This window comes from Leptopilina heterotoma, unplaced genomic scaffold, assembly GCF_015476425.1.
Source record: "Leptopilina heterotoma isolate Lh14 unplaced genomic scaffold, ASM1547642v1 Lhet_47, whole genome shotgun sequence".
NCBI classification, from domain to species: Eukaryota; Metazoa; Arthropoda; class Insecta; order Hymenoptera; family Figitidae; genus Leptopilina; species Leptopilina heterotoma.
Genome location: NW_025111098.1, coordinates 1,525,678 through 1,549,368, shown reverse-complemented (window position 1 = coordinate 1,549,368; position 23,691 = coordinate 1,525,678). Strand labels below are relative to the sequence as shown.

The 23,691-nt window shown below is 27.8% G+C and overlaps 3 protein-coding genes across 5 annotated transcripts; all 3 read left to right on the top strand.

The window, feature by feature from the left end:
- The first annotated feature begins 3,873 nt into the window (after positions 1 to 3,873).
- Positions 3,874 to 7,690, top strand: LOC122507481. Of its 3 annotated transcripts, none has more exons than XM_043620212.1 (2): positions 3,874 to 4,010; positions 5,545 to 7,690. In XM_043620212.1, exon 2 carries the CDS (start codon positions 5,587 to 5,589, stop codon positions 7,576 to 7,578), a length of 1,992 nt encoding a protein of 663 aa, XP_043476147.1. In that variant the 5' UTR covers positions 3,874 to 4,010; positions 5,545 to 5,586; the 3' UTR covers positions 7,579 to 7,690. The 3 variants fall into 3 exon arrangements, with proteins under 3 accessions (XP_043476147.1, XP_043476149.1, XP_043476148.1); XM_043620214.1 differs by having other exon boundaries at positions 3,888 to 3,984; XM_043620213.1 differs by having other exon boundaries at positions 3,910 to 4,083.
- A 1,719-nt stretch (positions 7,691 to 9,409) lies between these two features.
- On the top strand, positions 9,410 to 13,769 carry LOC122507434. Its single transcript, XM_043620136.1, has 2 exons — positions 9,410 to 9,541; positions 11,529 to 13,769. The coding sequence occupies exon 2, from the start codon at positions 11,568 to 11,570 to the stop codon at positions 13,683 to 13,685; it is 2,118 nt and encodes a 705-aa protein (XP_043476071.1). The 5' UTR covers positions 9,410 to 9,541; positions 11,529 to 11,567; the 3' UTR covers positions 13,686 to 13,769.
- A 1,052-nt stretch (positions 13,770 to 14,821) lies between these two features.
- LOC122507435 lies at positions 14,822 to 18,275 on the top strand. Its single transcript, XM_043620137.1, has 2 exons — positions 14,822 to 14,965; positions 16,101 to 18,275. The coding sequence occupies exon 2, from the start codon at positions 16,153 to 16,155 to the stop codon at positions 18,160 to 18,162; it is 2,010 nt and encodes a 669-aa protein (XP_043476072.1). The 5' UTR covers positions 14,822 to 14,965; positions 16,101 to 16,152; the 3' UTR covers positions 18,163 to 18,275.
- Positions 18,276 to 23,691: the final 5,416 nt, after the last annotated feature.

The window sequence follows — 23,691 nt, the reverse complement described above, 5'->3', positions numbered from 1 at the left end:
ATTTTAATATCAGTAAATTGTCAGGGAAATGTCAGTGAAATTGATAAATTGAAACTTGTGGCCACCCTGATACGTATTAAATTTCTGTTTTTTGGTTGAATGAAATTCCTACATCTATTTTTGAATGTAAAATTCAATCATTCGTGAATGTTTTTGAATTTTCTTTTTGTGTTAAAAAACTGTACCTGTAATTTTAAAAAAGTGTTTAAATATAGATATTGTCATTATTAATTGTAATAAATTTTTTATGAAAAATCAATTGATTTTATCTTTTTCAGCCCATTGATTGACTTTAAGGCTATAAGAAAATGTCGTTTTGAAAAGGATTTATACCAAAATTATTCAAAGAAATAAGTTCTTTAGAATCTTTAATCAATAATACTCAAAATTTAAATTTTTTAAATTTCAATTTCGAGCCTTTTGACATTTAAATTTTTGTGAAAAATCAATTGAATTTATTTTTGTGAAAAATTTTATTCTTTATGAAAATAATTGAATTCTTGCGAAGAATTTCATTTAATTGTTTTGTAAATAATTGAATTCATGTGCGAAGAATTTAATAAAAATTTTAAAAAATAATTGAATACCTGAGAAGAATTTTATTATTTATAAAAATTGAATTCATGCGAAAAATTTTCTTCAATTTTTTTAAATAATTGAATTTTCGTGAAAAAATTTTTTAAGTGGAAAAATAATTGAATTTATTCTTGTGAAGAATTTGTCAAAAATTTTAAAAAATAATTGAATCCTTCAGAAGAATTTTATTATTTATAAAAATAATTGAATTCTTGCAAAAAATTTTATTCAACTTTGGTAAATAATTGAATTTATGTGAATTTTTTTTTTTTAATTTAAAACAAATAATTAAATTCCTGAGAAGAATTTTATTATTTATCGAAATTGAATTCTAGCAAAGAATTTTATTTAATTTTTTTAAATAATTGAATTCTTGTCATAGATATCCCAAGTGCGAAAACCAACGCGGCCCAACACTGGCCCAGTATTGGCAAAGCTGGCATCGAGACTTGGCAGACAATATTGGCCCGACTTTGCGCCGACTCTTGTGGTGTTAACCGCGGTTGGACGTCGGCAGCCAGATCTCGGCAGACATTACTGTCCCAATATTGGCACCAAATCTCGGCAGACATTAATGGCCCATTATTGGCAGCCAGATCTCAGCAGACATTAATGGCCCAATATTGGCTGCCATTACTCCCCCAGTGTTGACAAAATTAGAAAAAAATAAAAATAATTTTTTTTTATTCAATTAACTAATTAATTTATAACATTTATACGGCTTATTTCCCTAATTTAAACGCAAACTTACAAATATTTGAAAAATTCTTACCTCTCGCGGGGATCGATACCTGAACCTGACGCTCCACAGCCTAACACTCTGACCACTCTGCTACTCTGACTTGAAGTCGAGGAAGCAAAAGGGTTCTTATAAGCTACACTACACTGGCCAATACTGTGCCATTATTCGGCCGAGCTACGTCCCAATATTGGCAATTATAATTTGCCATCATAGATACAAAATGATAGACATTAATGTGCCATTCTTGGGCCAAGCTACATCCCAATTCTGGCAATTATATTTTGCCATCAAAGATACAAAATGTTTGCCATTAAAGTGCCAACAATGAGCCATTAATGGACCGATCTTCGTCACATCACTGGCAATTGAATTTTGCCATTAAAGATTGATCAACTTTGCCGTGAATGTGCCGTTATTGGGACAAGCTACGCCCCAATACTGTCAATTATAATTTGCCATGAAAGATACAAATTTTTTGCCATTAAAGTGCCAATAATGAGCCGATCTTCGTCACAACACTGGCAGTTGTCTTTTACCATTAAAGATTGATCAACTTTGTCGTGAATGTATCATTATTGGGCCAAGCAACGCCCCAATTCTGGCAATTATAATTTGCCATGAAAGATACAAATTTTTTGCCATTAAAGTGCCAATAATGAGCCGATCTTCGTCACAACACTGGCAGTTGTCTTTTACCATTAAAGATTGATCAACTTTGTCGTGAATGTGCCATTATTGGGCCAAGCAACGCCCCAATTCTGGCAATTATATTTTGCCATTAAAGATACAAAATTTTTGCCATTAAAGTGCCATTAATGTGCCTTTAATGGGCCAATCTTTGTCACATCATTGGCGATTGAATTTAAAAAAATTTTAATATCATAATTCATGGTATATTTTTAATATTTAATTATTATCTGAAAATTTGACTAGAATCCATTTTGAAATCAATTTTTACTACAAAATTCTACGAGAATTTAATTATTTAAATGCAAAAATAAATAATTTATTGAATAACTAAATGTTTCTTAAAATTGAATTATGAGAATTAAATTTTAAAAAACATTCATTTATTCAATAAATTTTCTTAAGGAAATAATTTGCATCATTTCTATTTCTTAATTACAATTGCTTTAAGAAAAATTCAAAGATTTTTAAAAAATGAAGGAAAAAAATGTTTATAAATTCTATTTGTCAATTGCAAATATTAATTGAAAGTGAAATTGAAAATTTCTTAATTTTTAGATAATAAAGGAAAAATTTTACTCAAAAAAAGGTTTCTGTAACATTTATTTACGAATTTCTTTAATTGTAAAATTATATGAAAACATTAATAACTTCTTTTTTAAATTAATACTTAATTAAACTTTTTCAAAAAAATTAATTCTTTAAAATTGACAGTTAAAAATATAGAAAATTCAAAGTTTCAAATATTTTAATTTGAATCCTTTTCAAGCTTATTCAATTATTTAAATACAAAATAAATAATTTATTGAATACCTGAATGTTTCTTAAATTTCAATTCTTATAAAAAATTATACCAAATTAAAATGGCATTAATGTGCCTTTAATGGGCCGATCTTCGTCACATCACTGGCAATTGAATTTTCCTATTAAAGATTGATCAACTTTGACAATAACGTGCCGTTATTGGGCCAAGCTACGCCCCAATACTGGCAATTATAATTTGCCATCAAAGATACAAAATGTTTGCCATTAAAGTGCCACTAATGTGCCATTAATGGGCCGATCTTCGTGACATCACTGGCAATTGAATTTTGCCATTAAAGATTGATCAACTTTGCCAATATTATGCCGTTACTGAGCCAAGCTACTCCCCAATACTGGTAATTATAATTTGCCATGAACGATACAAATTTTTTGCCATTAAAGTGCCAATAATGAGCCATTACTGGGCCGATGGTCGGCACATCACTGGCAATTGTCTTTTGACGTTAAACATTGATAAACTTTGCCATGAATGTGCCGTTATTGGGCCGAGAGCTGGCCCAGTCTTAAAAAATTTGAAATTCTGACCATCGGCACCATCATTGGCCCAGTAATGGGACGTTTTGGTTACCAATAATGGCCCAGTAACTACTGCCAATTCTCGGCAGACATTACTGCACCAATGATGGGCCGTTTTTGCAGTCTTGGCATTTCGCACTTGGGATATTTTATTTTTTATTATTTGGAAAAATAATTGAATTTTGAAGAATTTTGTCAAAATTCTTTTTTGTACAATTCAAATTTTTTGTGCAATTTTATTAAAAATAGAAAGTCAGATTATATATAGTTTTTAAGATGGAAAGTGAAAATAAATGGACAATTTAAGGTTTTCAATATTTTCCTACGCGGCAACTCAGTTCTTATTCTCAATATTCATAAAAATTAAAACGAAAAGTTTAGCGAGAAATAAATTTTGAAATTATTTTAAACATAGTTGTCCTGTATTTATACAAAAAGAAATTCTAACGATTCTAATTTTTCTTTGGGGTCTTTGGACCCTTGATAACATTGCATTTGCATGTAAACACAAAATTACAAATATAGTTGTACATCTATTCTTTTTCTATTCTATGTTGTAAACATACTGTCAGATGTGTCAGTGTCAGATGAAGTCAGGATTTTTAATTGTCAAAACAAAATATTAACAATTGTTAAATGTAAGAATTATAACGTAAATAAGCCTGTAAGTATATTATTAGCAGTAAACTTTTCTCCATTATATTTTCACTTTTCTTAGGTTTCTTCAAAATTCCATGGTTTGTCAATCGAAAATTTATAAATGAAATTTATTAATTTGAACAAATTGTAAATAGGAAATTCAAAAGTACTTTTGCAATAAAATTCGGACGTTCAACTAAATTTTAGATTGAAAATTTAATAAGCATTTCTTAAAGTGCAGAAATAGATTTCTTTCATTTTCCAAATAATTGTGACGCGCTCCCACGAAACCTAAAAAGGCTAAAAAGCAAAAAATGTTAGATTATGTTTATAAATTTTAAAGTAAAAATACATAAAGAAAATCAATTACTAAATTACAAATTCTTGATGTTTAAGTCTTTATTACATCGAAAATATTCAATAAGAAGTGATTTTAAATTTACATATATATTGAAAAGAACTTTTAATCAAAATAAATCTAAGACAAGCATAACCTGTATCTCATTTGAATTTTAGTTAAAAACACTAAAAATGGATTTTGAAGAAGTTACAAATGATTGCAAAAATTCAATTCTTTTCATAAAGAATAAAACTCATCGCAAAATTTTTATCATTTTTAATACAATTTATTTTAATCGAATTCATCGAAAAATATGATTATTCTTAAAAATTTGATTATAATTCGTCGAAAGTTGGTATTTAATTATTTTTAAATTTGTTGATAAAATTCTTTTTAAAAAATATTACGCGCGGAACTTGATATTCAGTTTATTATTATTATTATTATACAAATTACCTGAAATTACAAAATTTTTTATTTGCAAATTTAAATTTTTCAATAATTTTATTGGTAATTAAAATTAAAAAATTCAATAATTTTCTATCTAATCAATTCTTAGAAAAAATTGAATTATTTTTAAAAATACAGTAAAATTCTTCGGAAGAATTAAATGAATTAAATTATTTCTATAAAGAATAGAATTATTAACAGGAATTCAATTATTTTCAATAATATTTTAATAAACTTTATTAATGAAATATTTAATTGTAATTTTTAAAAGACACGATTAGTTCCAAAAATTGAAAAAAAAACTCTTTGTTTAATTCAATTATTTTCAAAATTTCCAATTAAAATTATTCAAAAACTATATTTTTTAAATTTTATTAACAAAACCGATTGTATTTAATAAATTATAGAAATTTTATGAAAGAATTCAATTATTGTCAAAACCTTTGATGTATCTATTCTTCGAAAGAATTAAATTAATTTCTTGTATTTTAATAAAATTCCTTGAAGGAATTAAATTATTTTCATAAATAATAAAATTCTTCAGAGGAATTCAATTATTTTCATTAATAATAAAATTCTTCGGAGAAATTCAATTATTATTAATTCAATTTTAGTAAAATTTCTCGAAAGAATACAATTATTGTTACAAACAATCAATTAAATATAATTTTTTTTTAAATTCTGATAAAATTCTTCGCAAGAATTCAATGATTCTTATGACATAAATTTTAAAATTAAAAATATTTAAAAAGTTAATTTTCATTTACAGGTTGTCGCAAATTTCGGAGTAATAAGAAAGAAATTCTAAAATATGAAGTCGTCAAGGATGGAAAGATTTCTGCCAAACGAGTGCTACATTTGTAAATCGAGGGACAATTTAAAAAGATGTGAATGCAACATGATTTCTTATTGTTCTGAGGATCATAGATTACAACATTTATTAGTTCACGAAAGTTTTTGCAAAGTAATTAAGGAATTATTAAAAGAGAAAAAAGTGTCACATATTTATGAAGAGCTCATAGATATATATGGGGACCCTTGGGGAACGAAAGAAAATGAAATTTATCGAGAAATAAAAAAGAAATTGGAAAGAAATTTGAGTCCATTAGAAAATTTTATGTTTGATCGTCCGCGAAACTGTTTCGTTTGTTCTAATACACAAGATGAAGATTTAATCAATTGTCCCCATTGTCCAGTGGCAAGTTTTTGTAAAAAGCATCCTCGAGATGAACTTCACAGTAAGAATTGCAAAGTGATGAATCAATATTTAAATATTCTGAACACAGCAGAGGAATTAAATATCGACTTGGAATTTCTCTCTCCTACTTTTCCGTGTATTACAGAAGAAAAAGTAAATCAAACTGATATAGACGAACTTACACTTACATATCGAGTAGAAGACATGAATGAAACATGTTTACAATTGAGATTATTAAAATTGGAACTCATTAGCTTTATGGACGTGGCTTCAAAAATTAATAACGCTTTTCAAAAAATACACAACACAATTTCAGAAGGATTGTTAATTCACATCGATGCCTTTTCCTATGAACATGCAATTACAAAAAAGAATTATTGGGAATTTCTCTTGCATCTCAATCCGCAGATAAAAATGTTAAAAATTGTCATCACTGCAACTAAAAATTTGGGCAATTTGGAGACGTTTCTTTGTCAAAATTGTCATTCAGAGGGAAAGAATTTGAACCTAGAAATCTTGTCAAAATCTTACGACGATTACATGCTGGATGAAAATTATCAAAAACCGGACATTCTGTTTTATGTTCAAATTAATGATGAATGTAATTCCGAAAGATTAAACAAGTGGAGCGAATTTAATTGTCCCATCATTTTGCGATTTGATTCAAAACTAAATTTTTTTAAAGTACATCATTTTCTCTCCCTTTTAAAAGCAAAATTTCGATTTATTTTCGCAGGAAAAATAAAAGCAGCATTCGGCATATTATCCTCAATTGAAAATGAAGACTATTTTATAATTTTGCAATCAATGGAAAACAAAGTACATGAAAACTGTTGTGATAAAATTACAGCTACAATAACTCATCAATGTGGTGAAAATAGTAGTGCAAATGGTATAGAAGATGCTTCAAAGGTTACTCCACCAGATTTAATATACACTTCTGACAATAACGAGAATTCAAAATTGGAATCAAACGAAAATCAATCTACTTCTACTTCTTACACCGATTCAAACATGATTGTAATTGAAAAGGAAAATATAAATACAAACGAAAGCGAAGAAGAGAAAACTTGCAATAACGAAAAAATGGAAGTTAAAGAATCGAATAAGGAAGAAAAATCCGTAGATCGTGTGGCACTTTCTCCATCGTCATCGAAACGTTCGTTTGCATCTATTTCCGAACCAGGAGAAGAGGAGGAAGGAGAGAAGAATAAAAAAGCCAAAACTGAAAGTTGTAAAAACATTTCAAAGTCTATCGATAAGGAAAATTTTGATCCAAATGGCGAAGAAGGAAAAAATACGAAAGAGAATAAGAAGGAAAAGAAGAATATAGAAAAGAGAAATGAAAAAGAAGACAAACATAAAAAATTTCTTGTCGACTCAGAAAGTTTCGAAAGCAATGAGACGGTTTCGTACCTTAAAAACGAAAATGAAGGTTTACGACAAACATTAAATTTGGCACTCAAAGAAACAACAAAACTAAAAACAAAATTTGATCAGGTTTGTTTTGAATTAAACAAAAAGGAAAAGGTAATAAAGAATTTATTACGCGTTATCGTCAACTTTGAAGACACTGATTCAATGTGTGAAGAGAACAAAATTTAAATTCGTTACGGAAAAACTCGTCTATTTTTTGTCTTTAAAAGAAAATTTTTTATTTTTATTTTTTGAATTTGAAATTCAAATGCTAATTTCTTTTTTACTTTCTCTGCTTTTACATTTTCAATGATTCGTAATTTGGAAAATATTTCGTTAAAAAATGTGAATGTCTACGTATTATAAATTAATACAATTAATATTATTTCTTTTTTAAAGAATACGTATTTTTCTAGCATTTTTTGATTAAAAAAACCCTACATCTATATTTTTGAATTTAAAATTCAATCATTCGTCAATGTTTTTGTATTTCCTTTTTGTATTTCAAAACTGCAACTGTAATTTAAAAAAAGTGTTTAAATAGGTATAAGTAGTGATTGCCGTTATGAATTGTAATAAATTTTTATGAAAAATCAATGCTTTCATCTTTTTTAGCCCTCTGATTGGTTGACCTCTAATTGGCCGAGAGAATGTCGTTTTAATCGATTCAAAATACAGAAAAAATAGAAATTGAATTATTTCTAAACATTTCTATTGCTGAACTTCTCAAAAATTTAATTACTTTTTAGAATTTTTAACTAAAATTCTACTCTAAATCAATTATTTTAAAAAATTAGAAAAAAAATTTGACAACTCTTCGAGAGTTTAATTATTTAAAAAAAATTAACTTAAAATAAGTGTGAAATACTGTTCTTTTCAATTGAATAAATTTAGGCAATTTCAATTATTCGAAAATTCAAATTTTTAAAAATTTCAATTTCGAGCCTTTAGAAATCTAAATATTTCTTAAAATTTTTACAGTAACTCTTTTAATATGCAATTATTTTCTAGAATATACGTATTTTTTGAATGACCCCTTATTTAAAGACAAAAATAAATAATTTATTGAATACTTCTCAAAATTTAATTTTTGTAAAGAAGTTCAATAAAATTTTAAAAAATAAAATATTTGAATTTTTGTGGAGAATTTTATTATTTATGAAAATAATTGAATTCTTGCGTTGAATTTCATTTAATTTTTTTTCTAAATAATTGAATTCATGTGAAGAATTTTATAAAAATTTAAAAAATAATTAAATTCCTGAGAAGAATTTTATTATTTATGAAAATTGAATTTTTGCGAAGAATTTTATTCAATTTTTTTAAATAATAAAATTCTCGTCATAATTTTTTTTTTTTATTATTTGGAAAAATTATTGAATTTTGAAGAATTTTATTAAAAATAATTGAATCCTTCAGAAGAATTTTATTCAACTTTTGTGAATAATTGAATTCATGTGAAGAATTTTTTATAAAAATTTTTAAAAAATAATTGAATTCCTGAGGAAAATTTTATTATTTATAAAAATTGAATTCTTTTTAATTAATTGAATTTTCGTCGCAAATTTCATTTTTTATTATTTGAAAAAATAATTGAATTTTGAAATATTTTATCAAAATTCTTTTTTGTACAATTTAAATTTTTTGTGGAATCTTATTAAAAGTAGTAAGTCAGATTAAGTACTTTTTAAGATGGAAAGTCAAAATAATTTGACAATTTAAGGTTATTTCAACATTTTCCTACTCCATGGCGTCTACTCCGTTCTTATTGTCAATATTCATAAAAATTAAAATCAAAAAGGTTTAGCGAAAAATAAATTTGCACAGTTGACATGGTAACACATGAGAGCAAATAAGTCAGAAAATTAAAATTTAATGTTTTTTCTCACTTACTCTCATGCAGGTAGTAAAGCTGTGCGAGCGCCTTAACGATTCTAACTTTCCTTGGGGGTCCTTGGACCCTAGTGAATATTAGATTTGAATGTAAAAACAAAATTACAAATATAGTTGCAGATCTATTCTTTTTCTATTCTATGTTGCAAATACTGTTGACCGTCTGTCTGACGGTGTCAAGCTTGGATATTATTTATACAATAAAATTACTTTCGTTTGCAGTATCAGTATCTCAATAAAATTGATAAAATTAAACTGCGTAAGTAAAATATATATAACTTAATTGAACTATTTTTGACATTTTAAATTTGCATACTTTTTTAGACTCCGTATATTGAATATGTTTCAAGCACAATTGAGAAAAAATTTACAATAATAGAAAATGGAACTCTCATCATGAAAATAATTATGAATTTTAAAGAATATATTTTAATTTCATAAAAATAAATAAATGCTCTTTGTTTAACGAGATTTCCAAGTCAACTTGAGAAAGAAAATGAGAATAAGAATAAAGTTATATTTTTTTAAAGAAAAACCCATTTTAATTAAAAATACACTGTAAAAAAAAATTTCTGTAGATTTACAGTTTTGTTTAGAATTTTATAAAAACTTGTAAAATAACTTCTTTAAAAGTAGTGAATTTAAAATCCCTTCTGTAAAATTAATACTTTTAATGTGTCAATTTTACAATTTTCTGTAAATTTACTACTCTGAATGTAGGTAATATTTTTGTCTTTTTATTACCTACATTCAGAGTAGTAAATTTACAGAAAATTGTAAAATTGACACATTAAAAGTATTAATTTTACAGAAGGGATTTTAAATTCACTACTTTTAAAGAAGTTATTTTACAAGTTTTTATAAAATTCTAAACAAAACTGTAAATCTACAGAAAATTTTTTTGTCCAACGCCTGCAGTGGAATTGAACTATTGTACGCTAGGCACCAGTGGAGGAAAGTGCTACTTTTCTCCACTGGTGGTTGGCCAGTGGAGGAAAGTACTACTTTCCTCCACTGGTGGTTTGGCCAGTGGAGAAATGAGTTTAATGACTGGAAGAAAAATAGAATTATTTGTGTTTTCCTTTTAAATTGTTAATATTAATGTAACTTACGTAACTAAACTAAGGGTATGACTTACATAGTTTACGCAAGGTACGCAATTTACGTAAGTAACGTAACATACCCAAATACGTAAGTAACGTAACATACCCAAATACGTAAGTTATGTTCTTACGTAAAATACGTAAGTTATGTTCTTGCGTAAATTACGTGAGTTATGTTCTTGCGTAAATTACGTGAGTTATGTTCTTATGTAAAATACGTAAGTTGTATTCTTACGTAAATTATGTTCTTACGTAACAATAACCAAATCATAAAGAGTTTTTTCGCTTTGAATTATTAAAAATGTAATACATTAGTGAGTTACACATTTTTAAATATTAATTATAAACATTGTTATAACCACAAAAATCTTATAAATAAAAATTGAGTTAAATAAAATAAGTTTTGCAGTTGTTGGACAAAGTATCGTGTACAATTCGTGGAGAAAAACGATTTTCGCTCGCTTGATTGCTGCACTCGCTACGCTCGAGCAGCAAACTTCAGCTCGCGAGAAATCGCCCTTTTTCTCCACTCGTTGCACAATATACTATTTACAGTGTACGTACAGTTTACACTTGTTTATAATTGTTTCCCAAAATATTCCAAATGTTGAATAAATTTTATTGAATCAAATAATTATCTGATATCGAGCAGTATGTTAATTTAATGCGGTTCTCGGAACATAAAAAATAATTTAAAAAAAGGAAAAGGGTTAGCAAAAAATATGTTAGGTTATGTTTACAATTTTTTGAATATGAAAATATACACAAAGTAGATCATCTTTCAATATAAATTCCTTATGTTTAAGTCTTCATTACATCAAAAATAATTAATAAAAACAAATTTTTGTTTTATTTAATTAAACAGAAACTTTTAATATTAATAAGATAACAGATAAAAATATTACAAACATAACCTGAAAATTATTTCCCTCTTGTCTTTCTCCGGAAAGCGTTTTCCATTAAAATACTTTCTAATTTCAATATTATAATGCAAGGCTTTTGCTATATGTTATTTTCTTAGGTATGTTTGAAAATTGTACTCTTTTGACTAATATTTATATGTTATTTTAGCGCATTTATCAATACTATAAAATAGGGAAAAAGATTTTTTCTCTCTTTTTACTGTTTTGTATTTATTTTCAGCTTCGATAAACCAGTTGATACCGTTTGATTGACACAAAAATGAGCGATATTTATTCAAAGAGTGCCAGATGCTTTCCGAACGAATGCTACATTTGCAGATCGAGAGAAAATTTAATAAGATGCGAATGCAAAATGATATCCTACTGTTCCGAAGATCATCGACAACAACACCTATCAATACACAAAGATTTTTGCAAAGTAGTAAAAGAATTGTTGAAACTAAAAGGAATAACACATATTCATGAAGAGCTTATTTATATATTTGGTCCCGAATGGAGTACAAGAAAACAAGAAATCCGGAAGGAAATCATAAAGAAACTGGGAAGAACTTTAAGTCCACTGGAATTAGCAATGTGGAGTCGGCCTCGTATTTGTTTCGTTTGTCACGAAACAAAACAAGCGGATTTAAATAATTGTCCACATTGTCCAATAGCGACTTTTTGCAAGGAACATAAACACGATGAATTTCATGATGAAAATTGTAAATTAATGAATACTTATTTAAAAGTATTAACAACGGCCGAAGAATTAAATATTGATTTAGATTTTCTATCGTCTGCTTTTCCATTTACTGGAGTGGGTATATTGTTTCGAGGAATTGATGTACTTACTCTCACATATAAACCAAATAATATGGAGGAAAGATGTTCAAAATCAAGATTATTGAAAAAGGACCTTATTAACTTTATGGATGCAGCTTCAAAAATTAATAGTGCTTTAAATAAAATTCACGACACAATTCCAGAAAAACTGACAATTCACATCGATGCCCTTTCCTCTGAACACGCAATTATAAAAAAAGATTATTGGGAGTTTCTCTTGCACCTCAATCCGCAGATAAAACATTTAAAAATTGCCATCACTCAAACTGAAAATCGGAACGATTCTAAGTGTCTTTGCAAAAATTGTCATTCAGAGGGTAAAGAATTGATTATTGAATATTCGTCAAAATCTTACGACGATTACATGCTGGATGAAAATTATCTGAAACCGGATATTCTGTTTTATGTTCAAATTAATGATGAATGTAATTCCGAAAGATTAAACAATTGGAGTGAATTTAATTGTCCCGTCATTTTGCGATTTGATACAAATTTGAATTTTTTTAAAATACAACATTTTCTCTTGTTTAAAACAGAAAAGTTTCGTTCTATTTACGAAGGACAAATAAAAGCACCATTCAGTACATTATCCTCAATTGAACATGAAGATTATTTTATAATTTTGCAATCAAAGGAGAACAAGGTACTTGAAAACTCTTGTGATACAATTACAGATGAAATCTGCGAGGAAACAATTGCTAAAAACACGACTCAATCTCTTTTAGTAGTTAAGGATATTGATTCAGAAAATCTAAACTGTGCTGAAAATATAATCACAGATGCTGCCAAAACTACTCAGTCAGAATCAAAAGACAGTACAAAATTTCTACCAAACGAACATCAATCAGCTTCCAATTCCTTCATCGAGTCAAACAAGATTATAATTGAAAACGAAAATACAAACACAGACGAAACCGAATTGGAGAAAAATTCCACTAACGAAAAAATGGAAAACAAAAGTTCGAATAATTTAGCAGAACCCGCAGTTCATACGCCGAATGCTGAAGAAATAAAGGAACAAAAATCCGAGGATCAGAGAACAATATCTCCATCGTCATCTGTATGTTCATTTGTGATTATTTCAGAACCCGGAGAAGAGAAGGAAGAAAAAATTACTGAAAATTCCAAAACTGAAGAAAATGAAAAGTTTTCAAAATCGGTCGACAACGAATTTCTTGCTCCAAATGAAGATGGAGGAAAAAATGCGGAAGGCGATAATACGCAAAAGAAGAATATAGAAGAGCGGAACGAAGAAAAAGAGGGAAATAAAAAAATTAGCCTCAGTTGTAAAAGTTTCGAGAACAATGATTTTAGGTTTTCTCAGTCGTCGTATCTACTCGAACATATTTCGTATCTTAGAAACGAAATCGAAGGCCTACGACAACAATTAAATTTATCTGTCAATGAGGTAACGAATTTGCAAACAAAGCTTGAAAAAGTTTCTTTAGATTCACACAAAAAGGATGAGTTTATAAAGAAAATATTATGCGATATTGTCGACTTTGCAGACATTAAAATTGAATACACAGATTCATTGAGTGAAAACAACATTTAAATAGTGTTAAAAAAATGCCTCCATTTTTATTTCTTTAAAAGAAATTTTCTAGCTTTTCCTTTTTTTTTTTTTTGAATTTAAAATTCAATTATTACTTTCTTATTTTATATCTCCTTTTACTGTTTCAGTAATTAATAAATTGAAAAATATTTTTAAAAAAAATGTGATGTATTATAAATACAATTAGTTCTACTTCGGTTTAAAAGAATGATTTTCGAATTATATTTTTAGTTAACAATGTTTTGAATTAAAAATTCAATAACTCCTTATACTGTTTTTGTATTTCTTTTTTACATTTAAACTAGAAATGTATTCTTACAAAAGTATTTAAAATATAAGGTCATTATTAATGTTCTAAAAAATTTATATGAAAAATTAATGTTTTTTTGCCCTTATACTAAAATTGTATTTTTATAAAAATATTTCAATATTATATGACTCATTACGGTTCTAATAAATCTATATATATAGATTTAGGTGAAAATGATTCTTATGAATTTTGTTTGGAATTCAGGGACGCATGATTATTCCCCAAATGTCATTTTTCCGAAATGTCATTTTACCGAACTGCACTTTTGCGAATAGTCATTTTAGACAAAATTCTGAGAAAAGCCCACGGCAGGATACCTTCTTCTATTATTTCCATAAAATTTCAACCCAAAATATTCCTTTCTTTTTAAATGAGAAGAAATTCAGGAAACTACTATTTTCTCCCGGATGCCTTTAAGGTTTCAATACAATTTTCAAAAGCGACACCAAAAATTAGAATTTTTGGTGAATAGAAATTTGATATTTTTACTCTAAGCTACTTTGGATAACATTTTCTGATTTCCTATAATTTACGAGGCAACTCTCTCTTATTGTCAATATATATTCATGAAAAACTAGAAAAAGTAAAAAAATATATTTTGATAAATATTTATCAATAAAATTAAATTTTTTTTCTGCATATTGGCCAAATCAGAATAGAAACGTAACCGCGAAATCGCTGTTGCAAACGAAAGAATAAGTTAGAGAAGGATAAAAATATACACCTTATCCTTTTCTAACTTTTATTCTTTCGTTTGCGATTACGAGATTGCGAGAACGATTCCGGTTTATGGGGTCCCTGGACCCTAGATAAGATTACATTCGCATGTAACAACAAAATTGCTAATATAGTTGTAGTTCTATCAGTTTACTATTCCATGTTGTAAAATTCAGAGACAGCTGACAGAGTCAAGTCCGATTTTTTCAATTGTTAACAATTGTTAATTGTAAGAATTATAACGTGTAGGCCTGTAAGTAAAATATCAGTAAATCTTTTTGTATTATATGTAATTATATTTAACCCCTTTCTAAAGAAGATCTAAGAAATTGTAAATACATATCATTTTAAGGTTATGTTTGTATTAATTTTACTGCGGTTTTTACTTTAATAATTATACGGTTTTTTCTTAATTATTTATTGTTTTAAAGTTAAATCAGTTCATATTAACTATTTTGTATGTTATGAAGACTTGAACATTAATATGGTTTACACTTTACACTGAGAATTATGATCCGCATTGTATATATATTTTCATGATTTTCATACTAAGTTGAAGTCCACAACGTTGAGCAACGAAAAAAAAATTGTTCACTTATTAAATTAATTAAAAATGACGCAGCAATATTGAAACAAAAATATTTAGAAAAAAAGATTGATTTTCATATTTTGATAATAATTATTTTACAATTAAATATTAAATTAAAAATAATACTTGAATGCATTAAATAAATTTTTTTCGTTGATAAACGTTGTGGACTTCAACTTCGTATTTTCATTTACAAATTAAAAACAACCTGAAACATTTGCCTTCTTATTACGTCTCTTTCTTCTGAACACGTCACATATTTTCACTTTTCTTGGGTATTTTTAAAATTCTAATGTTTCTCAAAATCAAAAATTCATAAATTTAATTTATTATTAATTTATCAAGCTGTAAATAGAAAATTTGATGACCCTGAAAAGTTAGCGTCAACTCTCAGCGTTGAAAACTATTATTCGGAATTTTTAGAGATGAAAATTGACTAAATTATTTCACTTCTTTTATTCATCGAGAAGAGAATTAAAAAAACGTTTAGGTCAATTTTTTTATTTAAAATTTTTAAAACCATTGTTTGTTTCTTTTTGATTGCGCAAAAAAAATTGTATTCGACGCTCAGCGTCGGTGCTAACTTAAAGTTCCTGAAAATTCAAAGTATTTTTGTAATAAAATGCAGAAGTTGAATTATATTTACAATTTGTATTGAAAATTCCATATGCACGTTACTTAAAGTATGGAAATAGATTTCATTCCTTTCCCAATAAACCTTTTTTTATAACTTAATTAATTTTCGATGATACATCGTTTTTCTCTAAAATTTGATAATAAAAACATTTTTTATTTGCAGGTTTTTGTAAACCTTGGTTGTTTACACTCTACAAAGACTAGAATTTTGAAATATGAATTCTTCCAAGATGGAAAGATTTTTGCCGAATGAGTGTTATGTTTGTAAATCCAGAGACAAATTAAAAATATGTGAATGCAACATGATTTCCTATTGTTCTGAGGATCATCGATTACAACATTTGCCAGTTCATGGAAGTTTTTGCAAAGTAATTAAGGAATTATTAAAAGAAAAAAAAGTGCCACATATTCATGAAGAGCTTCAAATTTTATGCGAAGACGCTTGGGTAACAAAAAGGTTGCAAATATTGAATGAAATAAAACAAAAATTAGGAAGATCTATGAGTCCTTTAGAACATTTAATGTTTAATCGTCCGCGAATATGTTTGGTTTGCCGTCAAACAAGACAAGAAGATTTAAACAATTGTCCCCATTGTCCAGTGGCAAGCTTTTGTAAAAAGCATCCTCGAAATGAACTTCACAGTATGAATTGCAAAGTGATCAATCAATATTTAAAAATTTTGAACACAGCCGAGGAATTAAACATTGACTTGGAATTTCTCTCTTCTACTTTTCCATGTATTACAGTTAAGGGAAACGGAATTTTGGGCAAACTTACACGGACATTCCATGTAATTGACATGGAGGAAAGTTGTTTAAAATCGAGATTATTGAAAATGGACCTTATTAACTTTAAGGATGCAGCTTCGAAAATTAATAGTGCTTTACAAAAAGTACACGAAACGATTCCAGGAGAATTGACAATTCATATCGATGCCCTTTCCTACGAACACGCCATTACAAAAGAAAATTATTGGGAGTTTCTCTTGCATCTCAATCCGCAGATAAAAAAGTTAAAAATTGTCATCACTCAAACTGAAAACCGGAACAATTCTAAGTCTCTTTGCAAAAAGTGTCATTCAAAGGGAAAAGAATTAATTGTTGAATATTTGTCAAAATCTTACGATGATTATATGCTAGATGAAAATTATCGGAAACCGGATATTTTGTTTTACATGAAAATCGTCGATGAGTGTAATTCTGAAAAACGAAATAAGTGGAGTGAACTTAACTGTCCCGTCATTTTGCGATTTGACACAAATTCGATCTTTTGTCAAACATTACAATTTCTCTCGCTTTCAACAGCGAAGTTTGAATTTATTTACGAGGGACAAATAAAAGCACCATTCAGTACATTATCCTCTATTGAAAATAAAGACTATTTTATAATTTTGCAAACAAAGGAGAACAAAGTTAACAAAGTTCTTGAAAAATCTTTAGATGCAGTAACAGGCGAAATTACCGAGGACAAAATCGCTACCAGCACGACTAAAAATCTCTCAGATGTTGAAGATATTGATTTAGAAACTCTTAAATGCGTCGAAAGTAATTCAAAAGATGATTCAGAATCAAAAGATAACTCTGACAATAACGAAAATTCAAAATTGAGAATAAACGAAAATCAATCTGCTTCTACTTCTTACATCGATTCAAACAAGATTATAGTAATTGAAAAGGAAAATATAGACACAAACGAAACCGAGGAGGAGAAAAATTGTAATAAGGAAAAAACGGAAACTAAAGAATCGAATAAGGAAGAGAAATCCGAAGATCGTGTAACTCATTCACCATCGTCATCTGTACGTTCATTTGTTATTATTTCGAGACCCGGAGAAAAGGAGGAAGAAAAAAAAGAATTTCTCGATCCAATTGGAAAAGAGCGAAAAAATGCGGAAGAGGACAATATGGAAAAGAAGAATATAGAAGAGCGCAAAGAGAAGGAAAATGATAAAAAAATTCTCGTCAATTCGGAGAGTTTCGAAAACAACAGAACAGTTCATTTTTCCCAGTCCTATGTAATCGGACATGGTTCGTATCTTGAAAATGAAAGCGAAGGTTTACGACAACAATTAGATTTGGCTTTAAAAGAAATAACGAAACTACAGACAAAATTTGATCAGGTTTGTTATGAATTAAACAAAAAGGAAAAGGTAATAAAGAATTTATTACGCGTTATTGTCAACTTTGAAGACACTGATTCAGTGTGTGAAGAGAACAAAATTTAAATCCTCTATTTTCTTATTTTTTAAAAAAAATCTTTTATTTTTGTTTTTGAATTTGAAATTCAAATACTAATTTCTTTTTTACTTCCTCTTTTACATTTTTAATGATTCGTAATTTGAAAAATATTTCGTTAAAAAATGTAAATGTCTATATATTATAAATTAATACAATTAATGTTATTTCTTTTTGAAAGAATACGTATTTTTCTAGTATTTTTTGGTTAAAAAATTCCTACATCTAATTTTGAATTTGAAATTCAATTATTCGTGAATGTTTTTATATTTCCTTTTTGTATTTAAAAACTGCAACTGTAATTTTAAAAAAGTGTTTAAATAATGCGATTGTCATTATGAATTGTAATAAATTTATATGAAAAATAAATGCTTTTATCTTTTTCAGCCCTTTTATTGACTTTAAGTCTGAAAGAATATCGTTTTAATCGATTCAAAATACAAAAAAAACATCGAAATCAATTATTTAAAAAAATAATATTCAAAAATTCATCAACTAATTTAAAAAGGATTCAAGCTAAAATTAGATATTCCAAGAAATAAGTTCTTTAGAATTTTTCATCAGTGTTTTTCAAATTTGAAACTTTTGAAATCTAATTATTTCTAAAAATTTTTACATTAACTCTTTCAATATACAATTATTTTCTAGAATGTACGCATTTTTTTAATGACCCCTTATTTAAATACAAAAATGAATAATTTTTCGAATAATTGATTACTTCTTAAAATTTAATTTTCATGAAGAATTTGATTAAAATTTAAAAAAATAATTGAATTTCTGAAAAGAATTTAATTATTTATGTAAATAATTGAATAGTTGGAAAGAGTTGTATTCAAATTTTTTTAAATAATTGAATTCTAGTGAAAAAATTTATTAAGTGGAAAAATAATTTAATTCTTATGAAGAATTTCGTTAAAATTAAAAAAAAAATAATTGATTGATATTATTTTTTATTATTTGAGAAAGTTATTGAATTGTGAAGAATTTCATTAAAATTTCAAAAAAAAATAATTAAATTACTTGAGAAGAATATTTTATAGAAATTCTATTTTATATAATTTAATTCCTATAAAGAATTTTATCAAAATTCTTTTTTATACAATTTAAATTTTTTGTGGAATTTAATCATCGTCATCTGTATGTCCGGTACAAACGGCGGATTATAAGTGCCGGGGCGGTACCGGCATAAGACCGCAATTTTCACCGTCTTGGTACCGGCAAATTGCCGGATGATAACTGCGGCAGGTATCCGGCATACGTACCGGGCCGGTACCGAATAATCCATCGGGGCGGTACTGGACCGGTTATTGTTGGAAGGCATTTGGTGCCGGTTTATTACCGGCTCCACAACCGGCTAGGTACTGGTCCAGTACCGGCATAAGTCTGTTCATTCCACCGGCGCAGTACCGGTAAATTGCCGGATGATAACTTCGGTAGGTATCCGGCAACCGTACCGGGCCGGCACTAATAAATATCTGACGCAGTACCGGGCCGGCACTAAAAAACAACCGGTGTGGTACCGGGCCGGTTAAAAAAATTATATTTCAGTCTGATTATTAATTGTTTAATTATTATTATTATTATCAATGTTATTATTAATTTTAAATTGGAAACAGTAAATATATTAAATGCTGAAACAGAGAAACATAAACAATTATAGAAAAATCTGAAGACTCGAGGCATTGAACTCCGGACCCTGAGGCTGCAAAGTCGACACCACATCAGCTAACCTAAACCTGCATATTGCAAGCAAATGCAAAGTGATCTTATAAAGTCCAACCGACATTCCGCCCGGCAGCAGTACCGGGCCGGCACTAATATTCAACCGGTGCGGTACCGGGCCAGTATTTGTATTTTCTAATTTATTTTAATTCAATTTAAATTATTAAAAATAAATAAATAAAAATAGTAATTATAAATAATAATAACCGCCCTATTCACCGGTTAAATACCGGGCCGGCACCACACTGAAAAAAATTCTTAGTAGATTTGACTACTTTTTAACTACTTTCCTTAGTTCAATAAGTCCCCAAAGATAATTTTGAACTTACATTAATTATCAGATATTTAGTTGAATGAAGTGATAATACAGTTGCATTAACTACTTTTCTTAGTTAAATAGGAACCAATGACAGTTTTGCAGTAGAATTAACTGCTGATATGTAGTTAAAGTTACTAAGATAACTCAGTAATAAAGACAACTACTGAAAATGGTAAAATACAATTATTTATAATTTATTATAAATATTATCGAGTTGTATTTTTTTATATTTCCCCCTACCCACTTTTGTTTACCTATACCTTATTTATTTAATGTCTATATACCTAACGGAGAAAAATCTCTAAACGTCGGGAGTTGAACGCTCGACCCTAACATTCGTAAACCGATAACCTAACCACCTAACCACGCTCGCCCGCTACGATGAGTTGCTTAATACTTAAAGGCATTCCTGACACAGTTCAACTGATAACTGTAGTTAATTTTACTACTTAAAGTAGTTGCATTTACAACTTTTCACAGTTGATTTAAATAATTCAACTCCTAGAAGAAGTAAAAACTACTACAAAATTAGTCTATCGAACTACTTTAAGTAGTAGAATCTACTACTTTCTGTAGTCATTTCTGTAACATACCTGCAGTTACAAAGTTAACTATAAAAATTACATTAATTTAATTAATAATTTTTAACAACATAAAACAGTTAAAATAAGTATCAAAAGTAGCCAGACTAACTAAAAAGTAGTTCGTTTTATTACTTTTTACTCTACTAAGGGGATGTAGTTGAAAATGTCTCATGTATTTTTTTCAGTGTATCTATGAGTTTTGATGGAACACCTATTAAATTCCTTCCACATGAAATTTCACTTGTCATGTCAAATTAAAAATCAACAAGCTTGAGTTTGGAATTTCCAACTCCAAATTTATATATAGCTCAGTGAAGGATTAATGTCATCTTGGTTTAATTTGATTCGGGGATGCATTCTATTTGGAATTTAAAGTTTAAATTTAAAGAGTTTGATTAATCGCGAATTGGAATTCATAAAATTGTCATTTTCGCCAATAGTTATTTTTGCAAAAAATTATTATTGCAAATTTACATTTTACAAATATTTATTTTAGTTTACTGTTATTTTTCAAATTTGTTATTTTTGCAAACTTGCATTCTTCGCAATGGACAGTTTTACAAATTGTTATAGATACTTTTGCTAATTGTTATTTTTTCTTTTTTGCAAAACTGCTCTGTTATGAATCATTATTTCTGCTAATTTATAATTGTTGTTTTGCACATTTTATTTTTGCGAATTTGCATTTCTGGAATTGATATTTTTATGAATTTGTTACAGTTGCTATTTGTAATTTTGCCAATAGTAGGGTCAGACCGGCTAAACTGTGTTAAAAAATTTTCTCAATTTCATGCAATTTCACATGTAAAAATTCATTGTGTCACGTTTAGTGGAGACCCCCCCTCCCCCCAAAAACGTGACATCATTTGTGATGTTTTATAGCATTTTATATTTTATAGCATAAATGCTTTGTATTTTAAAAGTATGAAATATTAGTATACTATGACTGCAAGACAGTATACTGCGATTGCAAGAATCCTATGCTTTTTCGGTATTAGACTCTTGCAACTGGCTATTAGGCCACGCCCAGAGCCTGGGCCGACCAATCACATTGCAGAAAACTTTTACCGAAATCGCATAGGTCTCTTGCAATCGTAGTATGAAGAACTTTCATGCTAAAAAGCCCAGATATTTCTCTTCGTGTACATAACGAATTTTTTTATTAAAAACGCGCGCCAACTCCATATAGTGGGAAAAAGTTTATTGTTGTGGAAAATTCAGTCTATAGAGGTTACAAATATTATTTGTTTTTAATAATTTTTTTTTAAATGAAAGTTTGTAAAATTTCGCACTGATCTGTGGCGGTAGAATTTTGAAAACTGTTAACAAATATTTTTTATTTAACAACATATATGAACAAAAGAGGAAAAAATTTCCAAAATATTAGTTAACAAATGCGTAGCAATAATATTTTTTAAAGTTAAGATATCAGATTTAATCTGATTGGTGCACAATTTTATAAACTTTCATTTAAAAAAAAATTATTAAAAACAAATAATATTTGTAACTTCTAGACTGAATTTTCCACGACAATCAAATTTTTCCCATTGTGGAGTGGACGCGCGTTTTTAATAAAAAATTCGTTAGGTACATTCCAAATTGAAAATACAAAAATTTTTTATTAGGAGCTTCAAGAAAAGACTACTGAGTATACTTCCTATGAGTTTTATTGCATTTGGAGGGGTAGAGATTAGAGAACACAAAAATAATTCAAATTGTTTATAAAATTGTTATTAAAAATAGGGAATTTTTAAATTTACAATCATGCAAATATTTTCTTTTAAAACAGGCACGTAGACAGAGGGGGGGGGCCAGGGGGCCCTGGCCCCCCCAGAAATTTTTATATTGATATTTATATTTTTATTTTAACCATAGACTATCCCTCGAAAAAAATTTTGATTTCAAACTTGGACCCCCCCGAAATAAATTTCTGGCTACGGGCCTGTTTTAAAAGAGTGAACAATTTTGTGTAATCAGTGTAAGTTTTATTAATTTATGGTAAATGACTTTTGAGTTATTAATTTTTTTTAAATTTTGTAATATTTTGTCAATGAAAAAAAATAACAAAAATTTCAAAAAACGATTAAAAGTGTTTTATTGTTTTGTTGTCAACTACAGAGTTTCATAAAAGTTTTAATATTTTAGAAAATCATTGAAATTTTTTTAACACAGTTGAGCTGGTCTGACCCAGTCATTTTGTGAATTTTAATTTTTACGAATTTTCTGTTTTTTATTTCGCCTAATGTTATTTTTTGCAAATATTTGCAAAAAATTACAAAGCGGTCAAATGACATTTGAGCAAAAATGTATTAAATATTTAATTAATACTTTTAACATAATAGCATATATTGCAAATCTATATAAATATTTTAAATTCTGCTTGTATTTTTATGGGTACTTACAAAAATTATAATATTTTACATAAACTTACGTTTTTCAAAGTTGCAGTTTATATAGACAGGTTGAAAAATATTTCTCACGTCGATTCGATAGCCGCGGTCGTTAAGCGTTTAGATAGATAGGTCATAGGTGCGGGGTTCGATTCCCATAGGGTACAAGTTTTAATTTAATTCCTCCAGTTTAATTTAGAATGTTTGTATGTTTGGAGTGTGCTAAGAATATAATGTTACTAATGGACAATGGTCATAAGAATCTTTTATTATTTTTTCCACAAATTTTTTTTTTAAAACTATGTTTTCAATTGGATACAATGGGAAAGAACTTTTTGTTATTTTTCGATATAGGATTTGATAGAATTTAAATCAAAAAATCTTATTGGATTGGAAACAATTTTTAATAATCAATTTTGATTGAATTTGATAGGACTTTCTTCGAAATCAGTGGGACAACGCATGGGACAATTTTCGGATAGACAAAGTATTGATTTGGATAGA